The 20,134-nt window shown below is 38.0% G+C and overlaps 3 protein-coding genes and 9 non-coding genes across 12 annotated transcripts; 5 read left to right on the forward strand and 7 right to left on the reverse strand.

The window, feature by feature from the left end:
* Positions 1-406: 406 nt before the first annotated feature.
* Positions 407-529, forward strand: F40E10.11. Its single transcript, NR_072577.1, has one exon. It is a non-coding gene; the product is annotated as an Unclassified non-coding RNA F40E10.11 (non-coding RNA).
* Positions 407-708, reverse strand: F40E10.12. Its single transcript, NR_072576.1, has one exon. It is a non-coding gene; the product is annotated as an Unclassified non-coding RNA F40E10.12 (non-coding RNA).
* Positions 709-724: 16 nt separating this feature from the next.
* Positions 725-2,623, forward strand: F40E10.5 (DUF148 domain-containing protein). Its single transcript, NM_078040.8, has 6 exons — positions 725-899; positions 949-1,073; positions 1,648-1,843; positions 1,919-2,044; positions 2,096-2,266; positions 2,321-2,623. The coding sequence occupies exons 1-6, from the start codon at positions 798-800 to the stop codon at positions 2,453-2,455; spliced, it is 855 nt and encodes a 284-aa protein (NP_510441.1). The 5' UTR covers positions 725-797; the 3' UTR covers positions 2,456-2,623.
* F40E10.13 lies at positions 1,432-1,609 on the reverse strand. Its single transcript, NR_072578.1, has one exon. It is a non-coding gene; the product is annotated as an Unclassified non-coding RNA F40E10.13 (non-coding RNA).
* Positions 2,624-2,637: 14 nt separating the features above from the next.
* tmem-184 (Transmembrane protein 184B) lies at positions 2,638-5,792 on the reverse strand. Its single transcript, NM_001444138.1, has 8 exons — positions 5,676-5,792; positions 5,210-5,542; positions 4,608-4,869; positions 4,368-4,559; positions 3,681-3,814; positions 3,612-3,632; positions 3,004-3,275; positions 2,638-2,867 (listed from the first exon to the last, which is right to left on the reverse strand). Exons 1-7 carry the CDS (start codon positions 5,778-5,780, stop codon positions 3,126-3,128), a joined length of 1,197 nt encoding a protein of 398 aa, NP_001431025.1. The 5' UTR covers positions 5,781-5,792; the 3' UTR covers positions 2,638-2,867; positions 3,004-3,125.
* An 806-nt stretch (positions 5,793-6,598) lies between these two features.
* On the forward strand, positions 6,599-6,672 carry F33C8.8. Its single transcript, NR_072579.1, has one exon. It is a non-coding gene; the product is annotated as an Unclassified non-coding RNA F33C8.8 (non-coding RNA).
* Positions 6,599-6,672, reverse strand: F33C8.7. The gene has a single exon (NR_072580.1). It is a non-coding gene; the product is annotated as an Unclassified non-coding RNA F33C8.7 (non-coding RNA).
* Positions 6,673-6,967: 295 nt separating this feature from the next.
* On the reverse strand, positions 6,968-7,029 carry F33C8.9. The gene has a single exon (NR_072581.1). It is a non-coding gene; the product is annotated as an Unclassified non-coding RNA F33C8.9 (non-coding RNA).
* Positions 7,030-10,215: 3,186 nt separating this feature from the next.
* F33C8.6 lies at positions 10,216-10,357 on the reverse strand. The gene has a single exon (NR_072582.1). It is a non-coding gene; the product is annotated as an Unclassified non-coding RNA F33C8.6 (non-coding RNA).
* A 156-nt stretch (positions 10,358-10,513) lies between these two features.
* Positions 10,514-17,722, forward strand: atrn-1 (CUB domain-containing protein). The gene is made up of 22 exons (NM_078042.6): positions 10,514-10,642; positions 11,234-11,346; positions 11,413-11,500; positions 11,549-11,661; positions 11,709-11,822; positions 11,885-12,329; positions 12,379-12,637; positions 12,687-12,772; positions 13,118-13,361; positions 13,414-13,557; positions 13,605-13,788; positions 13,844-13,967; positions 14,014-14,173; positions 14,841-15,128; positions 15,181-15,354; positions 15,407-15,571; positions 15,627-15,770; positions 15,815-15,912; positions 15,967-16,182; positions 16,233-16,330; positions 16,381-16,483; positions 17,152-17,722. Exons 1-22 carry the CDS (start codon positions 10,529-10,531, stop codon positions 17,485-17,487), a joined length of 3,810 nt encoding a protein of 1,269 aa, NP_510443.5. The 5' UTR covers positions 10,514-10,528; the 3' UTR covers positions 17,488-17,722.
* F33C8.5 lies at positions 16,653-16,936 on the reverse strand. The gene has a single exon (NR_072583.1). It is a non-coding gene; the product is annotated as an Unclassified non-coding RNA F33C8.5 (non-coding RNA).
* F33C8.10 lies at positions 16,948-17,079 on the forward strand. The gene has a single exon (NR_102238.1). It is a non-coding gene; the product is annotated as an Unclassified non-coding RNA F33C8.10 (non-coding RNA).
* Positions 17,723-20,134: the final 2,412 nt, after the last annotated feature.

Raw genomic sequence — 20,134 nt, forward strand, 5'->3', positions numbered from 1 at the left:
ATAATACTAGATTCATTCAAAAAAGTTGCACATATTCGCTTCTGATATGCTCCATGAAACTACCTTTGTTCTAGACGTACTGAAACAGTCATATACTGTGACCGTGCCGTGAAAGTCCAAACCGTGAAAGTTATACAATTTCCGTTTGAAATAAAATTTATTTCTGAATATCTAGGAAAAACTTTACGAAATGTGATGGTAATTTTTCGATTGTTCTATCAAGCCATGTCACCTTTTCTATTTCTTTTTTCAATTTTTTAAATCGAAATGTGTCTTGACCTTATCACGCTTATAGTCTTGAGCAAAACTCATTTCCCTTCAATTAAAAAAAAAACAGTCGGAACATTGCCATCCGGGCATTCCTTTGTTACCAACAAACAGGCCGCTTATTCGTTTCCCACACTTGTCCGGTCAAAGAAACCAGCTTGCCCACTCTGTCTGACCGCTTGCCAAGCCAAGCGCGCCCTTTGCACACTGTCGTCCGCAATCTTTTGCCTGTGGGTCGTGACCGGCTCGTCTGCTCCAAATGTTTGTCTTAGTTAAATTCGTTCGCGTTTATTCGCGCACATTTGCGGACATTGCTATTGGAGGCGGTTACGGAGGCGCGGCAGGGAGGCCGGCTAAAAATAGTGAGGATTGCGTAGATGGCGCAGACAAAAATCCGTTTTTTAGTCACCGCCGACTGTTGTTGCACTATAAAAGAGCCTTGTTGAGATGGAGAAGAAGAAGACGGATAGCCTCTCACTTTTCATATTTCTTCAAAAACTTTTCCTAGTTTCTTCTTATCACTACCAACAATGCAAACTTTAATATTAGCCATTTTCCTTCCCTGTATTGTTTTGGCATTTCCACCTCGTCACTCCGATCCTTTTAACCCATTAGGCCCATGGCACAAGAGAGTAAGATTGTTTCCAAGTTTACTGTATGATTTTGTTATCTGATTTTAAGACAAAACCATGTGGAATTCCAAAATTCATAAATGAACTCCCATCCGAGGCAGCTGAGAAGATTACCAAGATTTGGGAAAAATATGTGGAGGGAAATACTTGCGAAAAGGAACATGAAGAGACAAGGTGAGATTAAATTTTTTAGTTGGTAGGAAAAGTTTTTAAAAAAGTTAGAAAAGTACTGTAATCGAAATAATCGGATCAAGTTGTCAAATTATCATTGTTTTTGCTTGGAAGAATTTAAGAGTTTTAGAAATAACATCCCAGGGGCATTTTAGCTCAGCCGGTAGTGGTGGCCGCTAGCAATCTGGAGGTAGAGTTCAAGTTCGGCCTGACCCCCCTAGGTTTACCCAGCCTCTATTGGGAGGTGGAGCAATCCACGACTGGATTATAGGCCACAGTCCCTGGCTAGGACGTGGCTTAAAAAATAGACCAGTGGGATCACCACCAGGCAGAATCCTCCCAGCCCGCAGTACATAGCACTTGAAGAACGGATCGTCCTATAATTATTTTTTTTAATCCTTTAACACTACTTTCAAAAAATCGTGAGCTTGTAAAACCTTGATAACTGAGACCAATTATTGAATTTAAGTTGTGTCCTTATCATTATATGGCACCCTCTGTTAAAAATAACTCTGTGAAATCGGACATTCGCATTGAACCAAAATGTATAAAACATTTGTAAAGCGAAAATTTCCAGAAACATCATCCGTGGCCTCACCACCGAGGAACGAGACAAAGTTTTCGCTGGGAGATGTGGACCATCCTTCTTGAAAAACGTGTCATCCACTGTGAGAGAGGAGTTCAAGAACGTCTGGTTCGACTATAAACTTAGCGTTGTTGAGAAGGAGCTCGCCCTTCAGAAGTTGGCTTATTCTCTTCTCACTGGAGAATCTGTAAGTTTAGTGTTCCCTTGTTTTTGGGCAATAATTACTTTCATTGACAAACTTTCATCAAAAAGTGCATTACAGCTTGCTCTGTTCAACAAATGGGAGGAGGAGCTCAAGACAAGAAAGGTAGAGGTCGCTAGAAGACTTTCCGAGCTTTCTCCAGATGCCAGAAAAGCCTTCGAAGAATGGAAGGAGCTCCGTTTGAATGTAAATTTTGAAACGATTTCTTATAACTGAATTTAAAGAGTATTGGTTTAGGAAAAGAAGTTCTTGGCAGGACTTTCCAAGGAAATCCGCGATGAGCTTAAGAAAATGTTCATTTCCTCCAAGGATAAGGAAGTTGAAGCTACCACTACTACAACTACCACCACTACCACCACAACTACCACGACCGAAGCTCCAACTATGCCGGAAGCTGTTTCTTCTACCGTGAGTTTTTGAAAGTTTTGTTGTCATAATATTTAGTTTAAAATTTATTTTCAGACCGAGCAATCTACCACCACCACTGCCGCTGCCATCATTGCCGAAGAAACCAAAGAAAAGGAATTCTCAGCCTTCCTTTACTCTCAGACCCCAGAGGAGCTTAACAATGAAGACCAGTGCTCTTTCCTGGCTTAAAGCTTTATTTTGAGTTGTGTACCCTAATTTATTCAAATTTGGAATTGTCGAAAGTATTATTCGAGTTCAATTCGCAGAGTTTAATTTATTGGCAGTGTTTTTTCTATATGCTTTTCTCAAAATCATTCCTGTAAATTACGATATCAATAAAAAATTTCTATCAAAAACTCCATTTGTGATTATTATTAACAGAACGCTTTATTCGAACCTCAATAATCTATAGTCATTAGAAAAAAAATATATATATATAAAATGCGATAGATAAAGAACATGGATACAGGAAAATGAAAATCACCATTAAATTTAAAAAAAAAATGAAGAGCATAAGTATATTGGACAGGTGAATGCGATGATTGAGATTCTTGAAGGGGGAAAGAGCGATATGACAGAATCCACATGGTACGCAGATCATCTGAAAGTTTACAAAAAATAATTCTGGCTCATGGGAAGTTGCGTAACATTTTTGTGTTCTCTTTAGAGCATTATTTTTAAAATAGAACAAAAAATTTTGTTTTTAATTGTAAAATTTTAAAAAAATTAATAAATACATTTTCAAACCATTACATGTGGACAGGGAATCGGGAGCTGTTGGAGTTGATTTTGCAAGAAAAATTGTGTTAAAGATGCCTTATGTTTTGTGAGAGAGAGAGAGAGGTGTACGAATAAATAACTATGCGTCGAGAAGGTTGCCGGTGGCTTGAGCCGGAGCTGATGATGAGCTATCATTGGTGCCGCTCTCCACCATTGTTGAGTAATTCGTTGCGGCACCACCCTTCGACATTCGTTGTTCTTCAGTGCTGGTGCTAGTCCCGGGTTGTTGCTGAAAGTTGAAACATGTGATACTTTTTGAAAAATTCTATAAATATCTAACAATTTTTAATTGAACCAATCACCATCGTCATGCAATCCCAAATAAATAATGCTTCCCGTCACCCATACATTGTATAATAAATCAAGAATTTTGTTTAAAAGTATTTGAAATTTTTAATTGAAAATTGGAAAAATCAATAGTTCACACACATAGTCTAATAGGGTTTGAACTTTGGAAAGATTTTGGAACGTCACATATATTCACAAAACACAAACAAAAAAAAAAGAAAAGGGGAAGCGGTATATATAAATATTAAACGATAAGCATTTAGAAACCTGTACTGACCGGTCGTTGAGCGTTGGAGTGCTGAAAGTAAATTAGTTTTGGAGAGCGGATTCAGTCAAAGTTACAAACTTGAGTGTATTGTTGGTATTGAGGGTGGAAATTGTGAATCGCATCCTGCATAATATCTTTGGGATTCATGGTTTCCTTGAGAGATGAGCTGATCGATTGGAGGGTGACTGGGCGGCCATCGTTGGCGTTGCTAGCTGAAATTTAGACAATTTGAAAGATTTAGAGTAGCTTGTAAACCTGTAATCACGTTTTTTTAAAATGGTTTATTAATTATTTGTAGAAGTACTCAGAGTATACTATTAACACTTATTTTCTTGACATCTTAGGATTAGGAATCCCAGCTGAGTGAGGCGCCAAATGCGGGCCTCACACCGACGCCGCGCGTGTGTGAAATGAAGTGCGATATTTAGTTATTTGAAGCGACCGACACTTTCGGGGTTCCGCAGCTTAGCGTGAAAAGCGTATCTTAATTTGTGCACAACGTAGTGCGAAAAAGTGGTTGTTTTGAAGCGACCGACACGTTGGGGTACCGCGCCGCACTATACATTCGGTTTGAGTGACGCCGTGCGGCCGGCGGAGGCGCTGTTGCGGCGTTGCGGCGGGAGCTCTACTTAAATAGGATATACAATGACCTTTAACATTTTCAAACTATGTCAGAAATTCAAATGGTATCAGAATTTCCAAGAATTTTTTGACTTTCATAGTTAATGATAGGTTAACCTCCGCAAAATTCATATTTTTACCAACCGTTGTGGGCATCGGCGTAGGCGGAAACATTGAAAGCGAAACGAAGAGCAATTGCGGCGAAGAACATTTCAATGCAAATGAAGAAGTTTTGCCATCCAGCGGCGACTGTTCCACGTCCGATCACTTCTCTTCCTTCGGCATCGTAAATCGGGTCGATCGCAGAAGTGGCTCCGAGAATAGCAATGAGGAATCCTAAAGATTTGAATTAAGTCAAAAATCAAAAAACTGTTGTACACTTACCCTGCCAGAAAGACAAGAAGATGACACTCTTGACAGTCAAGAACTTGAGAACCGGGCGATATGGGCTGAGAAGGTCGCGAGTTGCTGCATAAAACAGGAACATTCCGTAGAGGGCGAGCGAGATAGAGACGTTATAGACCAGCGTGATGTAGATGTATCCTTGATCGAGGCTCCAGTTGCCATCCTCGTACTTTCCAATTGCAGTCAGCATCAGTGTGATGACAGCCATGATTGGTTTGATGAAGCAGAATTGGAGAGTTGCCTGAAAAAAAGTTTTTTAAAATGTTTCAAGGACATTTTGAGCGCTGCAAAAAAACGATTTATGAAATGCTCTAACAGTGCTTTTAAAAATCAATTTGTCAAAAAAAATAATTTCGATTCTGAAATGAAAGATTAACCACTCTTGGTTAAATACTGAATCTCATTAAACCGCCATTGTGACATTTTCAAACATTACCCACGGAAAACAATTGGATTGACAGTAGATTGACAAATGGGCTACCCTAAATGCAAATTTTTCGGGTCAAACAAATTCCTTTGTTTTTCATGTTTTCCCAAATGCCGCCTTGAATATTTTACTTCTAAGCATTCCCGTTTCTCACCTGCTTGCAGAATCGAAGGAACTCGATCGTGTACTGCTTGCCGGCCAAGCAGCAGGTGCACGTTAGATAGTTGGTCGGACGAATCGGCTTTCCACGAATCTCGGCCATGATGTTGCTTTCACCACCCAGGTACTCATAGCAGAGGGACAAGAAGGAGTAGATCACGAAGGCTTCATAGCAGTCGCGAATTGAGTTGAAGTAAATGTAGACGTTGTCAGAGAAGAAGATGAGAGATAGCCACGAGTCGAAGGCATAAATTGGCACGATGAATAGAATTCGAACAATCCAACGCTGTTCTGCTGGACATGAGTAAAACCGGAGGTGTTGGTAGATCTGTAATTTAGATAATTGTATATTTTCATATTTCTTTTGATTGTTTTGAAATAGCACAACACTGCTCAACATAACATATTTTTCATAATTTTTAAATTTTCCAACTAGATTTCCAAATTCAAATTCCACCTACTTGATGACTGGTTATAAGAAGAGCAGCCCAAGTGCAGAGGCCGGCGAGCCCCTGTGCGGACGCCGACCGGATGAATGTGGTTCCCTCTGTGCCGTTGATGGTCATACTAGCACATTTCTGTAAAACAAGGATGATTTAATTAACTCTGGGAAATTGGGTAGATGCTCTTGCGAAATAGTTGCACCAAAAGTTGATTGGAAATATAAAAAGAAAACGTCAAGAAAAAAGAGGAAGGAGACACAAAAAAAGTGGAATGGAAATTGAAATAAGAATGGCGAATGGAATGGCAAAAAAAACGCAAAGAAGAGGGAGAAATAGAATGACAGATGGTTAGAATCAAGTAAACAAATAGATTGCTTGAAACCAAACCAATGAGTCAATATCACGTCAATCAAATATCGATCAGTGTGACAGTAGACGAAAACCTGTCCATTGATAAGGGAAAAGAACTTTGCCACTTCTGTACTTGGGACAGGGGAACTAAAAGGGTATTTGGCCGACAGAACCAGTAATTGGAAATTTGAACATTTCAAACATCCTATTATTTTTATTAGCAAGACCTAAAATACTAAATTTTTCGACACACTGAAAAAAAAATTCACGACTGATATATAAGAATTGTCCGAGTTTAAATTTCTTTCCTATATGTTATTACTTGTTTCCCAAATTTCACCGATATGATAAAGGATTTTATGAACCAAACATTTGAGGTTGCCAATACTATTTTTAAATGGTTAATTTTTGAAACAATGCTAATAGAGGAATGATAGACAAAATAAGACAACGGAATTGCGTGGGCAAGATCAATAGCCACTTTCAAAACCGGAAAATATTTGAAAAATAAACCGCTGCAATGTGCAAATTAAAACCTAACCGCAATTTTTTTCTGATAAGCTGAAAATTGAAAATTGTGACTTATAATGCTATATATATATATATATATATATATATATATATATATATATATATATATATATATATATATATATATATATAACATTTTCCTTCCCTCATAGTTATTTCGAAATTAAAAAAAACTACAAACCACGCTTCTCCCTATACTCAAATAGTTTTTTATCGCGGTTGTCTTGTTAACATTGCATTTTTCAAAGAGAAACTTTTCGAACGTGGGATTTTTGATTTTTATGCAAAAATTGGTGCTGGGTACAAATAGATAAAGCCTGAGTAAGTGAGAAATTAAAAAGCAATTGAATAGTAGGAAAACGGAAGGAAAAAGAAACAGAATCGCATAAGGAAGAATCCAGTTTTGTCGCCCAATAGTCATTCCTATCCAGCCTAATGACATTGTGGAATGAGATGTCATCGGTTTTTGTTTCTCACATTAGACGACGCCTCTTTTTAAAACAATGACTAACGATCAAAATGTACACGTGGCACAGTGAAGGGCCTCGAGGCAAAAAAAGGAAATACATAGTGGAGAAAAGGCAATGCGCACTGCTCTCTCTCTCGCTCTATCTCTATCTTTTTCTCTTTTAGTAAATAACGGGAGAAGGAATGAAATAGAAGGCAGAAAGAAGCAGTGGCAGGCGATCTAGAAGAAGACGAGTGCGCGGCGTCGGGCAGAAGAAAGCATGGACGTACCCGGCAGCAGCATCCCTCTTCTGTTGCCCATAGAGCGCGGTTGCACCGCTTCGGTCGATCGATAGGCAGCTGAGATGACGAGCGGCGTATGTGAGAGGGGGGGGGGGGAGTTGACTCATTGTGTATGAAGCGAGAGAGAGAGAGATCGGCAGAGAACCGAACGAAAAAACTACTACGGGGGTGGATGAGACGGCAGAGATTATTGTGGTTGGGATCCAAGAGACAAACGTGTTTTGAGGCTGAGTTTTAAGAAGAAAAAGAAGAAGTGGGAAAGCGGAGGAGAAAATAGGAAAATAGAAAGAAAATGAGGAAAACACAGTTGAAATAAATAATGTTTGTTTTTTTCCCATTTTTTACTTTCTGTTTTTTTGGCAATTTTTTTTTTGGTTGTTTTGTAAGTCAGTGAGAATAGTAAACAATAGTGTTGTTAATAGACAATCATATCTTATCTGTTGCGAACAAACAGCCTGCCAAACTACTGACTCCTTCTCATTTTCTATTTAGCTGTATTTTCAAGTAATAACTTACACAGATGGCACACAAAGAGGAAGACCAAGTGAATTGTTTTTCAGAATGCCAAAATGGGGAGGGAGCCGCTATGGAAACCTTAGAAGTCGTAAATCACAAATGACAATTTTTACGTTTTCGTTCAAAATTTAGTTTGTGAAAGTGGCACTTCAGAATGTTGTGCTTAGTTACTAAAACTTTTGAATTTTGAAATTTAAATGTAGGATTCCCGAGTTTTTCAAAATTTGGTGTGTTAGGCGGGATTCGAAATGTCTATAAGACTGATTTATTCCAAAAAATATAGTTAATCATTTTTGGCTATGGAGAGAAGCAGCCTGTGAAAACAGGAAAAAATTGTATTTTTTTTTTGTAAACAACCACCTATATTTTCAAAATTTTAAAACATAAAACACAATTCGAATTTCAAAAGAAAAGTTTCAAAAAATATATATGCTTTAAAAAAATGAAAATATCTTAGCCACGGTTTTAGCCACACAATTTCCAAAGTTAACTGTAAAAAAATTATTTTTGTCAATTTTACAAGTGAATCATTTCTATTCAAACATTGTAAATGTTCCAACGTGCAGCAATTTCCTTAACTTTACAAAAAAAAACCAGCAAAAAAGTTGACTGCATTATGTTTCATATTGTCTCCAATTGATCTATTTTGTAAGTTCATATCTCTGTAAGTCTTGATCAAAGTATCTGATCTTTAACTACGTTATATAATAGACACTGTCATTGAAATATGCCAAATTTAAGATATTCCATATCAATTGACTGTAAAAATTGCAAAATATCCTATAAAAAGTAAAAGACAAAAAAGGTAAAAAAAAAAGTGAAACAATTTTTGAACTTCCTGGTGCGTCATTTAAAAGGAAATTTCGAATGATAAGAAATTGAGATATTTCTTCTCATTCCTTCTCCCCCGATCAATGTTCTATCACTTCATATTCCATCCAAATTTACAAATGCAATTGCGGAAAGAAAGTAGAAAAGTAGGAACTTTGAGAGAGATGAATAACCTTGAGAACTAGATTACATGCGTTGCAAAACGTAAGATCATTGAGAAACTAAGAATTAACGCTGATTTTTCTGTTCTTTCTGTTCCGTTTCCACCCAAAAAAAGCCGCCTGTTTGCTTACTATGCTCATAGTTTGAATCGAAAAACGACTGCCAAAACTTGATTTCCGCTCTTTCGAACATTTTTTGAACAGACTATTTGCAGAGGCATTGTGCAGAAATAGCGGAAGCTATTTCAGTTTGTGTTAAGTTTGGAGGGACCTCGAAATGTTTCCTTGTAGCAATACTGTTTTGGTCAGTGCCAGCAGCTTTTTTTTTGGAATGCCTTACAATAATTTTGCATTTTAACAGGGCGTTTCTCGATTAGGTATCAACTGATAAAATTCAATACAACATCATTTTCACATTAATATTTAGCTATTGATTTTAAAAACGCCCTCAATAAAGAATTTTTTGGGTGATAGTGGTGGTTTTTACTTTGTAAGAATAGTGATAATACAAACATTTTTCGGTCTGCTAATTTCAGATTTTTTAGTCTATAGATGAAATACTTTTTACGAAACGAAAAAATAAATAAAACAAAATTGGATTGTTTTTTAAAAATGCTCGGAAACATTACACCAGTATCTTTTTTCAAAACATGGGTTTTAAAAAAGGTTATTATTTTTACTTCTTTCCAGTTTTTTTTTGAATGCCTAATTCATTCTCAAAATCACAAAAAAAATTACCTGCCTACTTCTTTAAAATTATAATTTCGAACACTCCATTTACATATAAATTGACAATGTTTCTTGGTCACTTTCCAAAATATTTTTCGATATTTTTATTTTATTTCTAATGCCTTGTTTTCATTGGTTGATAATAACTATAATATACCATGTTTTTTCTAGAAAAAAAATCACAGTTACAAAACAGGACGCAAAATGTGAGCGAAAAGTATTGTCAGATTTCAAACACTTTAGTATTAAATTATTTTTCACTCCAATTTTTTCCCAATGTGAAAATTATAAGTTTGTGATACTACTGAAATACTGACACGTAGAAAAAAACAAGCCGTTACTTATTTCAGTGACTGATTAAAATTATAGTTGCTAACCATAAATCTTTTTTGATTTTAATCATTTTTGGGGACTCAGTTGCTCTCCACTATTTTCCCGGTTATTTTCAATGAATAATTTCATAAATGGTTTGAATTTATTTTCACATTGACCAAAGCTATGTACTTTGATTTAATTTAAAAAAAAAAGAAATTTACAGCTTCTTAGAATGTGACGATCAAAAACCACCCGCCTCACACCCAACATTTGTGACCTATTAAAAGCTGAAGAAACTGCGTTGGTTAAAAAAAAAGAACCGCTCGAATTAAACCAAAAGCGAAGACACACTGACTCATTTCGCGAACGTTTAAAAGCAAATTGGTGTTGTCTACCTAGTTTACCCACCTAACGTCGCTTCTCTCTGCGTTCTCTTCTTGCGGCACACTCCTTCTCCGCATCTCTTCGCGCAAGCGTACTATCGATCGATTCATTCTGTTCGCAGTGCCTCTTTTCATTCATTATTGTCGTCATCATCATCGCCTTTTTCTTCCTCTACGACGACGTGTCTTCTTCCAAATTAGTCATGCTTATAGTGTTGTTCCTTTTTCTCTACTGCGACAATTTTTGCTTATTTTCGACAAGTTTATTCTAATGAAACCTTTTTTACAGACCGATGTGCACGTGATGATTTCAGCAAGGGAAGTATTCCCATGCTTTATATTTCGAGTTTTCCTCCTTTTTCAAGTATTCTCCCGAGTTCACACACTAACAAATCATGCAAATTTTGAATTCGAAAAGGTAGGTTGAAACTTTAAAAAAAATGCGGAGTAGTTAATTTTCTTGACTCAAAATTGACAAAAAAGACTGAATTTCATCGTGAATCTATTTGAAATTCCTCAAAAACAATTATCAACTTCTCCGTGTTGCAATGACCAGAAATGTTTTTGTTTCTATTTCGCATACTTTTGCAGGGTTTATAACCATTTTTTGTGAATTTCGGTACATTTTTAATCAATATTTACACAAAAGTAATCAAATATGTATGTAAATGTATCGCCTAAAAACGTACTTCATGCACTAAATAAACATCTGAAAAGTGTCCAACAAAATATAAATTACGGCCGCAGCTTCAGTTAACTTCAAAAATGATAAAAAATTTTTTGAAAAAATCAAGAAAAATCATTACAAAATTTGGTCTTTTTGAGCCATTTTCTGACTTTGAAAGAGCAATTGGAAAAATTTGAAGCCTTTCAAAATTCGAAAAACTAGTGGTGTTGATTTTGTTTATTATCAAAAAAATGTTGATAACATTTTCCAAAATATTCCCTCAGGGACTTTTAGCGATAACATCTCAAAGCTTAACAAATTCCCACAACCAAAAATTTTCAGTCATTATCATCATGCGATAAACCATGTTACAACGGCGTCTGCTTGAACAAGGCCTGTGTTTGTTCGAAAGGATGGTACGGTTCACAGTGCGATCACTGTTTTGGGCGGATACGGTGAGCAACATTTAAGCTTTATTTCAAACAAAAAACGAAAGAAAAAAAAACGTTGAATTTCTTTAGAATATCTGACAACGCGAGCTACATTTCGGATGGACCTCTGGATTATAGCCCTTCAGCAAAATGCACATGGCTCATTGAACCGGAAAATGTATGTGTTGATGATAGATTGATGTTCTATAACATTTAAATTTTGCAGAGCGCTACTCCACTCAAAATTCGGATAAACAGCTTTTTCACCGAGTGCGGCTGGGATTATTTGTATATTTACGATGGTGATAGTGTTTATGGAAAGCAGCTTGCCGCACTATGGTTGGTTTTGAAATTTTAAAATTTTATGTGAAAATGAAATATTTCAGCGGAGAACAACCATCACAAGAGTTCACTGCGGCTTCTGGTAAAGCACTGGTGCACTTTTTCAGTGACTTAGCCATTAATTTAAACGGGTTCAATGTTTCATACGAGTCAAATCGGTGAGTTTTCGACATATTTATTGAAGTTGAGATTGTTGAAGTTTTTAAACGTGAATTTGCAGCTGTGCGTATAACTGTTCAAACCATGGAAGCTGCCTGAATGGAAAGTGTGATTGCGAAGATGGATACAAAGGTCTCAACTGTGAGTATCAAGTCTGCCAACTCAGCGGAAAATCCACGGAAAGTCCGTGTCATGAAGGTCAATGTGTTGATGGAAGATGTGAATGTCTCTCGGCAAGGGTTCATGGAGAAACCTGTCAAATGCCAGTGTCTTCATCGGTGTGGGACCTGATTCACCCGACTAACAATGCACCAACCGGAAAAGCTTCCCACGCGTCAATCGCTATCGATGATGTTGTTTGGAGCATCGGTGGAGAGTTTTTCGATGGAAGCTCTGATCCGAATAACATTGACGTGTACAACGTGACAAGTCGGATTTGGAGTAAGGTGGAGGTGTCCGGAGATATGCCGAAACCTCGCTTTGATCACACAGTTGTCAAGTATAAGGTTTGTACATTCTATTTCGAGACTTCTCTACCAATTTTTTTGAATTCAGAACAAGCTGTACATGTTCGGAGGAGTTACAAAAACCCAAGTCCGTCACCAAACGACACAAGCCGCAACAAACGAGCTTTGGATCTTTGACATGGGCTCTAAAAAATGGGCTCAACAGATTCACAAGAATGAGACAATTATTGCTGCGCCATTCGCAGTTGCAGGTCACTCAGCTCATGTGATTAGATCCGAGATGTTTGTGATATTTGGCTATAACCCACTGTTTGGCTTTATGCATCACGTGCAGATTTATAATTTTGGTAAGGAAACAAAAAAAGAAGTCGGAAAAAACAAAAAAAATGCTTTCAGAAACCGAAGAATGGACGGTGGCCAACACAAGCGATCATGTTTACGGAAGGTTTAAACATTCCGCAGTGGAATACACAACACCAACAGTAAGTTTTTTAGAGTCCTACTAATTTGAGTTAATTAACTGAGTTTGGTTTTAAAAAATGCGATGTCGTAGTGACGTCATTGAAGGTATTTAAAAACAGGGTTAGATGTTTTTTTTTTGATTTTTAACAATTGTGAACCCCCAATATTTTTGCCAAAACTGACAGCCGATACCTCGCTAGTGCTACACATATTTTAACAAATTTTGATGACAGCATAATGTCGGCTGCTTGTTGAATTATTACTAGACGTAAGACAGTTTTACGAGGATAACTTAGATTTTGTACATAATTCAAAACTTTTAGTAAAACAATTCCAATACCATTCGGAAAATCATTTCATTTCAGGGAGCCACTGCAATTCTGGTTTATGGTGGTAGCATGTGGAACAACACCATCACCGACAGCTTGATGCAATTTGACACATCTACCAAGAAATGGTCGAATCTTCCACAGTCTGGAGTTCAACTATATCTTCATGCTGCTGCATACCTTAATGGCTTGATGGTAGTCGTTGGAGGTCGAGGATCGAATGTGACGGCGGGAAGTAAAAGCGAATGCTTTTCAAATATGGTGCAATCCTATGACGTTGGTGAGTCAATTGAGTGATGCAATTTTTAAGCCGTCTACTTTTAATTTTTCAGCTTGTAAGCAATGGTCCAACATGTCAACTGCTCCAGTGGATTTGAAAAGATTTGGCCATTCTGTTCATGTTATCGGCCAGAAGCTTTATGCTCTTGGTGGTTTCAACGGAAAAATGAAGAGCGACGTTTGGACATTGAGTCCAGGTACTTTTAACTTAAAGCAACTCAAGTGTTCAAGTTTATTATTTTAGCAAAATGCTCATCAGCTACAAGACCTGATGAATGTCGTCTAATCACCGATGGCACAAAATGCGTTTTCGTCGACAGTTCCTGCGTTCCATTTGACCCAACAGTCTCCTACAAATCATCGTTCGCCTCAATGATTAAATCATCGACACCTAAATCTTTTGATGAATGCACAAATACACCATTAAGGTAAAAATTGAAAAAAAAAACATCGAATTTCAACTTGCAAGCTTTACATTTTCAGACTCGCTCTGAAAACGTGTGAAGAGCAAACGGATTGTGTCTCTTGCGCCTCTAAATCCGGATGCGGATGGTGCTCCTCAGGAGAGCAATGTCTTCCAAATGAGCAAGAGTGTGTGGATGGACCGGTGAGAAAAATTTTCGGTTGACTAGTAAATTATGCGATCGTTTCAGGGCATGCTAACATCCTGGGAGAAGTGCCCGCAAAGAAATAGTGTTGCAACAATGCGTCCATGCAATATGGAGAACAACTGTGGTAGCTGTAGAATCTCACCACACTGCACTTGGTACCCAATTGATAAAGCATCGCCTTGTGTGAGCAAGGAGGATTTGAGTATGTTTTTTGTATGATATACACGAGGAATAAACTAGAGAACTGAGAGCTTACAAAATGAGGCCAAGCACAATTTTATGAAAACTTTATATATACTTTGATAAAAACCGGAGAAACATTTTTGAGAAAAGTTTGACAGAACGAACATGTTTCTATGTATTATATAGTGCATGAAATAATCACCTGCCAGAAACAAGTGAGTTTTACACTCAAAATAAAAAAAACTGCAAGGCGTGTACTGCAGAAAACCTAATATTTAGGCCCCGCCTTTTTTCTTGTCCACTCACGGAGAAAAGGCAAAAATCGGGATCCCAACCAATATCAGGCCGCCGACATGTCACGGGTTCCGCGCGCCGCTGCGTTTAACTCGCTGTGGGCGTGGCGAGCTGTCTCCGCCCGCTGCGAGTTAAACATAGCGGCGTGCGGAACCCGTGAGATGTCGGCGGCCTGATATTGGTTGGGTTCAGATTTTTGCCTTCCACTCCCGTGAGTGGACGAGAAAAAGTACACGCCACACAATGTTTTTATTTTGAGTTTTTTTTTTTGAATTAACTAAAAAACACTGTTTAATTTGGTATTTTTCAATAAATAGGACAGTTATTGATTTGAAAAAAAACCGCCCAACACTTGGAATCACAAACTTTTAACAATTCAATTTTATTTTCAGTTGCCGTCGTCTACGAATATGAGACCAAGTCAGTTCTTGCTGATCGCAACAAGTTTCTCTCACCTTCGCATTTCCCATCTTTCTTCCGTAACGCTACCGAATGCCCAATGCCTTGTGCTCAGCGGAACAACTGCAGCGATTGCACCGATCTTGAGCAGTGCATGTGGTGTCCGAGCACGAATAGATGCATCAACTTGGAAGCATACACGCTGTCATTCGCTTATGGACAATGCCACTCGTGGGTTACATCTGGCTCAGGAAGTGTTATCAATCGAGTTTGTCAAGCTGGTGAGTAACCTCTTTGAAGCGTTTGCATTCCGATTTTTATTCGGCGTTTCAGAGTCAGTTGTTTGCGAAGAGCACAAGACTTGCGGAGAATGCCAGAGAGATCCAGGATGTGGATGGCTTGCAGACGACTCCAAGACTGGTCTCGGACTTTGCATCCGTGGTACATCAACTGGCCCGTTAGAGCCAAAACCAGAAAACAGTACCTGGTATTTTATAGACTGCCCTGGTAAGTTTTGATAACATTGGTTAATTGATTTCATTAAAACCCAACTTTTCAGCGTGCCAATGCAACGGACACTCTACGTGCTTCACTTCTGTTGGTTCCTTCCCTCCGGTCACAATTGAAAAATGCCAAAGTTGTCAAAACCACACCACCGGTGCTCACTGTGAGCGATGTGCTCCAGGTTTTTACGGCGACGCCAGAAACGGAGGAGTTTGTTCACGTAAGAACATTGAATCAAAATTTCAACAATGATCAATTATAATTATTATTTCTAGCATGCGATTGCCATCATCAAGCTGATATGTGTGACCCAGTGTCTGGCCAATGCTTCTGCAAAACTAAAGGAGTCACTGGAGACCGCTGTGATAAATGTGAAGCGAAATATGTGGGCAATCCGAGAAATGGAACACCATGTTTCTGTAAGTTGTTTTATGGTTTAATGAAATTCAAGTTCAAATTTCAGATGAGCTAGCCGTAGACTTCATATTCACCTTCAAGTTGAGAAGCGACGATAAGGATAATCACACGAGTGAAATTTACCTATACAGTGTTCCATATAAGGTACATCTTAACTTGTCATGTTTATTTGATAAATTATAATTTTGTTCTTTTCAGAAAGACACTGACGTCACATTCCAAATCAGCTGTGAATCTCCAAAGGGTAACGCACTTGTTGCTTTGAACATGACCTCGTCTTATGTGAACGGGCTCGCGGATAAGTCTCAAGCCATGATGGTGGATACAATTTGTGACTCGAAAGGATTCCGACGTGTCTATGTGGCATCAGATAAGGGATATCCATTTGGTCCAGATTCGAACACTACCTTTTTCGTAAGTTAATTGCAATACCATTAAGAAGTTTACACATTTATGTTGTTCAGGTTCGAGTATACAACTTCAACACGCCAGTTCAAATTGTTGTCAGTTTTGCACAATCACCGCCGATCAACTGGGTCCTGTTTTTCGTGATATTTGCAGCGTAAGCTTTGAAAACTATTTTAAATGGTTTCCTAGAAAACGAAATTCCAGATGCTTCATTGTCCTTCTAGTCGTTGCCGGTCTGCTGTGGATGATCAAAGTTAGGATAGAAGCTTATCGCAGGAATCAGCGGCGGATAGATGAAATTGAGCATGTAAGCTTTTACAAAAAAATGAAAACTGAAAAAAATAGAAGTTTTTTTTGGAACCCATTTCTCAACTATGTTCAAGTTAGTAATAATATTATCAAAATATTAAAAGTATCACATCAAATTTGAATCCAGCCAATCCCGAGTAAGAATCCCTCTCAAGTTCGCATGCCGAAAATTGGCTCGAATTGAGAGATGAAAAATTCGGGAGATGCTGGAATCAAATAATACTCCGTCCACTTTTGCCGGACAACGCAAAAATGAAAAGAGTGGGTAATACCTAGGGGCCGACAACCCACGGCTTCCGCGTCTCGGTATATAGTTATAAATATCATTAGCATGCCCCGCCCATTCAGTTGGTGTGTATTTAGAAGGGCGTGGCATGCTAGCGTTACTTATAACAAGACGCGGAAGCCGTGGGTTGTCGGCCGCCAGGTATCACCCACTCTTTTCAACTTTTGCGTTGTCCGGCAAAAGTAGATGGTGTCTTATTTGATTCCAGCATCTCCCGAATTTTTCATCTCTCGATTCGAGCCAATTTTTAGCATGCGACATTGGGAGGAAATCTTTCGCGGGGTTGTCTGGATTCAAATTTGACGTGACACGTTTAATATTTTTTTGTAATATGTCAACAAGATTTTGAACTGTTTTTACTTAACTTTTTCATATTCCAGATGGCATCCCGTCCTTTTGCATCGACAAAAATGGAGCTCAGCATGCTAAGCCAATTCTCATCGGCCGGAGGTCCAACACCTCTATCCATCGAACCGTGTAGCAACTACCGTGCCGGAGTCTTCACCCTGGCCGTACGCCTCCCCACCGGAGGCAAAGCAGTAACACCTAGTGGAACATCTGGATTAGCAGTTGCTTCATCGTTGTGCCTTCTCACTCCCCAACAGGTCGGTGTGCTCCAAGCACAAGACAACGGGGAGAGCAATAGTGGGCGGAAAAGTAATTTCCGAAATTTGTTAAGGTTGACGATACGACAACGTCCCAACAATAATGATTAAGTGTTTCAAATTTCTTATTTTTAAGTTTTTGTTTATGAATCCACTCACTTTCCATGCCCTAACCTCATTTTCCCTGTTTTTTTGTCATTTTCCATTTTTTCTTGTGTATTTTTTTCTCTCATTCACTTTCAAACTGTCGATCAATCAAATACTTGCATATGAAAATTACGAGTTGTCATTTTTAACACTTTGTATTTTATAAGAAACAGATCAATAAATATTTTTCCTAATGCTCTATCTTTTTGGAAATTGAGATAAAGAAGTGGGATTATTTCATGGAGCTTGTATTGATTTAGCTGCGCTTTTACTTAAGTCGGAACAGTAACAAACGCAGATTTAGGGGTGGGCGGCAATTGCCGTTTGGTAAATTGATTTGTCGACAAATTCGACAAGTTGGCCAATGGGTTGCCGGTTTGCCGATTTGCCGGAAATTTTCATTTTCCGTAAAATGCCGATATGCCGTTTGCCGGATATCAGATTTCCCGAAAATGTTTAGAGGAATTTTCTATAAGACAAAAACACTTAAAACTGTGTCTTTTTGAATTTTTTCCGTTTTTCTACATATTTTCATAGAATTTTCTTACTTTTTAAAATAAATGTAGGAACATTCTAGGATGCGTACAATTTTGTCATTTGAAATTAAAATTCTGACCTTTCCAAAAAAATAAGTGCGAAACAACAATTTGCCGAAAAATTTTTGGAAAATTGCCTTTTTTCCGGCAACTTCGGCGAATCGGCAATTTGCCGATTTGCCGATTTGCAGGAAATTTCAATTCCGGCAATTTGCCGATTTGCCGGAAAAATCGTTTGCCGTCCACCCCTGCGCAAATTCATGTGGTGACAGTCTTGCGACCAGAGATAAAGTAGGTTTACTGAGAAATGCAAGTTTCAGAAACGCCCATACACTATTCTTGATGTCTTGGTATTTACCGACAAACGTTTTTTTTTAAATTAAATCCTAATGTTATATCTATGAATATTGTTAATACGTTCTACAATAAATTAACTGATTTTTCCTTTTGCATTTGACCTTGATAATCAAAATATGTTTTCCATGCTCCTTGGCTAATTTCTAATTTTAGTTGTTCTTATTGTTCCTAAAATTTTAATTTAATATTTCTCGACTTATTAGTGATAGCATAATTTTGAGATAACAATTGTTCAGATTCCAAAAACAGCTATGGCTGTTTCCTTTATCGATATGTGTTTGGAAATTTGAAAAAGCACAACCGTATTAGTATGACCGCTCCGTACACATAATCTAACTATGAATCAAACTGAATGGTTCCGATACACTTGAATATTTTGTCCTTCTTATTGAAACTACTACTTCATCCCTAACTTCCATTTGTAAAAATTTCTGAAGGATATCTTCTCGCCCGCTCGCACGTTTCTGTTTTCACATTATCCAATGTCTCTCAATTATTGTTATATTTTTTGTCTTTGGAATACGTTGCTTCCCCTTCTATCAGAGTGCCTCTCTGTCTTGTGACTCAAAAAGGCTCTCTGCAAACACACACACACACACACAGGTTGGCTATCCCCTACTTCCCACGAATGCAGTTGCTAGGCGATTTTTAGACAGGACGACGCCTTCCAAATATACTCACAACCTATTGTGTGAGTAAATCTCTTCATCACGACTCGGTTTCCAGAGCGTCGCGCAGCTGGGCACCGGGCTCTGTCTTCTTTGTCTATAAACCGTGGTCTCTTATCTGATGTGATATTTTCTCACAGTGAAAAATCAATCGGCATCAGTGGAGACTCTGCTTTGTGATTTCAAAATTCGACGCGTCTGACCGCCAACAAGCAGATGGGTGAAGATGTACTTCGTATGCAAATATTTGGAGTGGAAGAAAAAAGGAAAAAAAAAGAGTGTGTAAAAATTATAGGTGAAAAGTAGGCTCCAAGTTGCAATCAGCCATTGGGGGTAGTTGAACAGAAATGTACAAGAAGAAACCAACAAAGATGACAATTCAAGTATCTCATATCAATGCTTGGATGTATAAAAATTAGTTTTGGTAATTTTCCCAAAAAGCCTGAAAAGTATGAGTATCCTAATACCAGATTCAAAAAAGCGAAGGAGAACAACATGAGGTGCGATTGGATTCTACTAAACAGGGTATACAAGATTGGTTTGAAGAGTCATCTTAATTCTACAGAGAAGGTAACCAGCAAAACAAAATCTTCTTCCATTAAGTTTTCTATGATAAACAGTGTATTCGTAGATTCGCACTTCCACATAATCGTTGATAACATTGTCAAAATCATCCATAAACTGAGTGACGCCCACGCAGCTAGACAGGTCTGAGGAGAAAACTGATAATCATTTTCTGACACAAACCAACATTCTCCGGGTCCTTGTTTCTGAATATTGCCAATAAATCTGGAAAGTCACCACTATTACTTTCCTCTTTTGTTTGTATGTTTCGGATTAGCGGCTACAGGTCAGCCAATAAACTAATGCGACATGATGTACGCCTTTATTCCAATTACTTGTGGGAAAGTCTGCTGACAATAAATACACTTTTCACACATCCGAAAGTTGGCTGTTAGTATCTTACACTATTTTTTTCCGATTCATATCACATGCTCATTACAAATGTCTACCTATTATTATCTTTTTTCCAACATTGTAAGCCGTACT

The sequence above is a fragment of the Caenorhabditis elegans genome, chromosome X (genome assembly GCF_000002985.6).
Source record: "Caenorhabditis elegans chromosome X".
NCBI classification, from domain to species: domain Eukaryota; kingdom Metazoa; phylum Nematoda; class Chromadorea; order Rhabditida; family Rhabditidae; genus Caenorhabditis; species Caenorhabditis elegans.

Excerpts from the sequence above, each read along its gene's own strand:
- tmem-184 (NM_001444138.1), bottom strand. The coding sequence starts at position 5,780 with ATGACCATCAACGGCACAGAGGGAACCACATTCATCCGGTCGGCGTCC. Across the intron at positions 5,543-5,675 it reads TTCTTATAACCAGTCATCAA|ATCTACCAACACCTCCGGTT; the intron begins GTAGGTGGAATT and ends TCTAAATTACAG. Across the intron at positions 4,560-4,607 it reads CTTCTTGTCTTTCTGGCAGG|GATTCCTCATTGCTATTCTC; the intron begins GTAAGTGTACAA and ends TCAAATCTTTAG.
- atrn-1 (NM_078042.6), top strand. The coding sequence starts at position 10,529 with ATGATTTCAGCAAGGGAAGTATTCCCATGCTTTATATTTCGAGTTTTC. Across the intron at positions 15,129-15,180 it reads CAATCGAGTTTGTCAAGCTG|AGTCAGTTGTTTGCGAAGAG; the intron begins GTGAGTAACCTC and ends TCGGCGTTTCAG. Across the intron at positions 16,183-16,232 it reads ATTCGAACACTACCTTTTTC|GTTCGAGTATACAACTTCAA; the intron begins GTAAGTTAATTG and ends TATGTTGTTCAG.
- F40E10.5 (NM_078040.8), top strand. The coding sequence starts at position 798 with ATGCAAACTTTAATATTAGCCATTTTCCTTCCCTGTATTGTTTTGGCA. Across the intron at positions 900-948 it reads TAGGCCCATGGCACAAGAGA|ACAAAACCATGTGGAATTCC; the intron begins GTAAGATTGTTT and ends TCTGATTTTAAG. Across the intron at positions 1,074-1,647 it reads AAGGAACATGAAGAGACAAG|AAACATCATCCGTGGCCTCA; the intron begins GTGAGATTAAAT and ends GAAAATTTCCAG.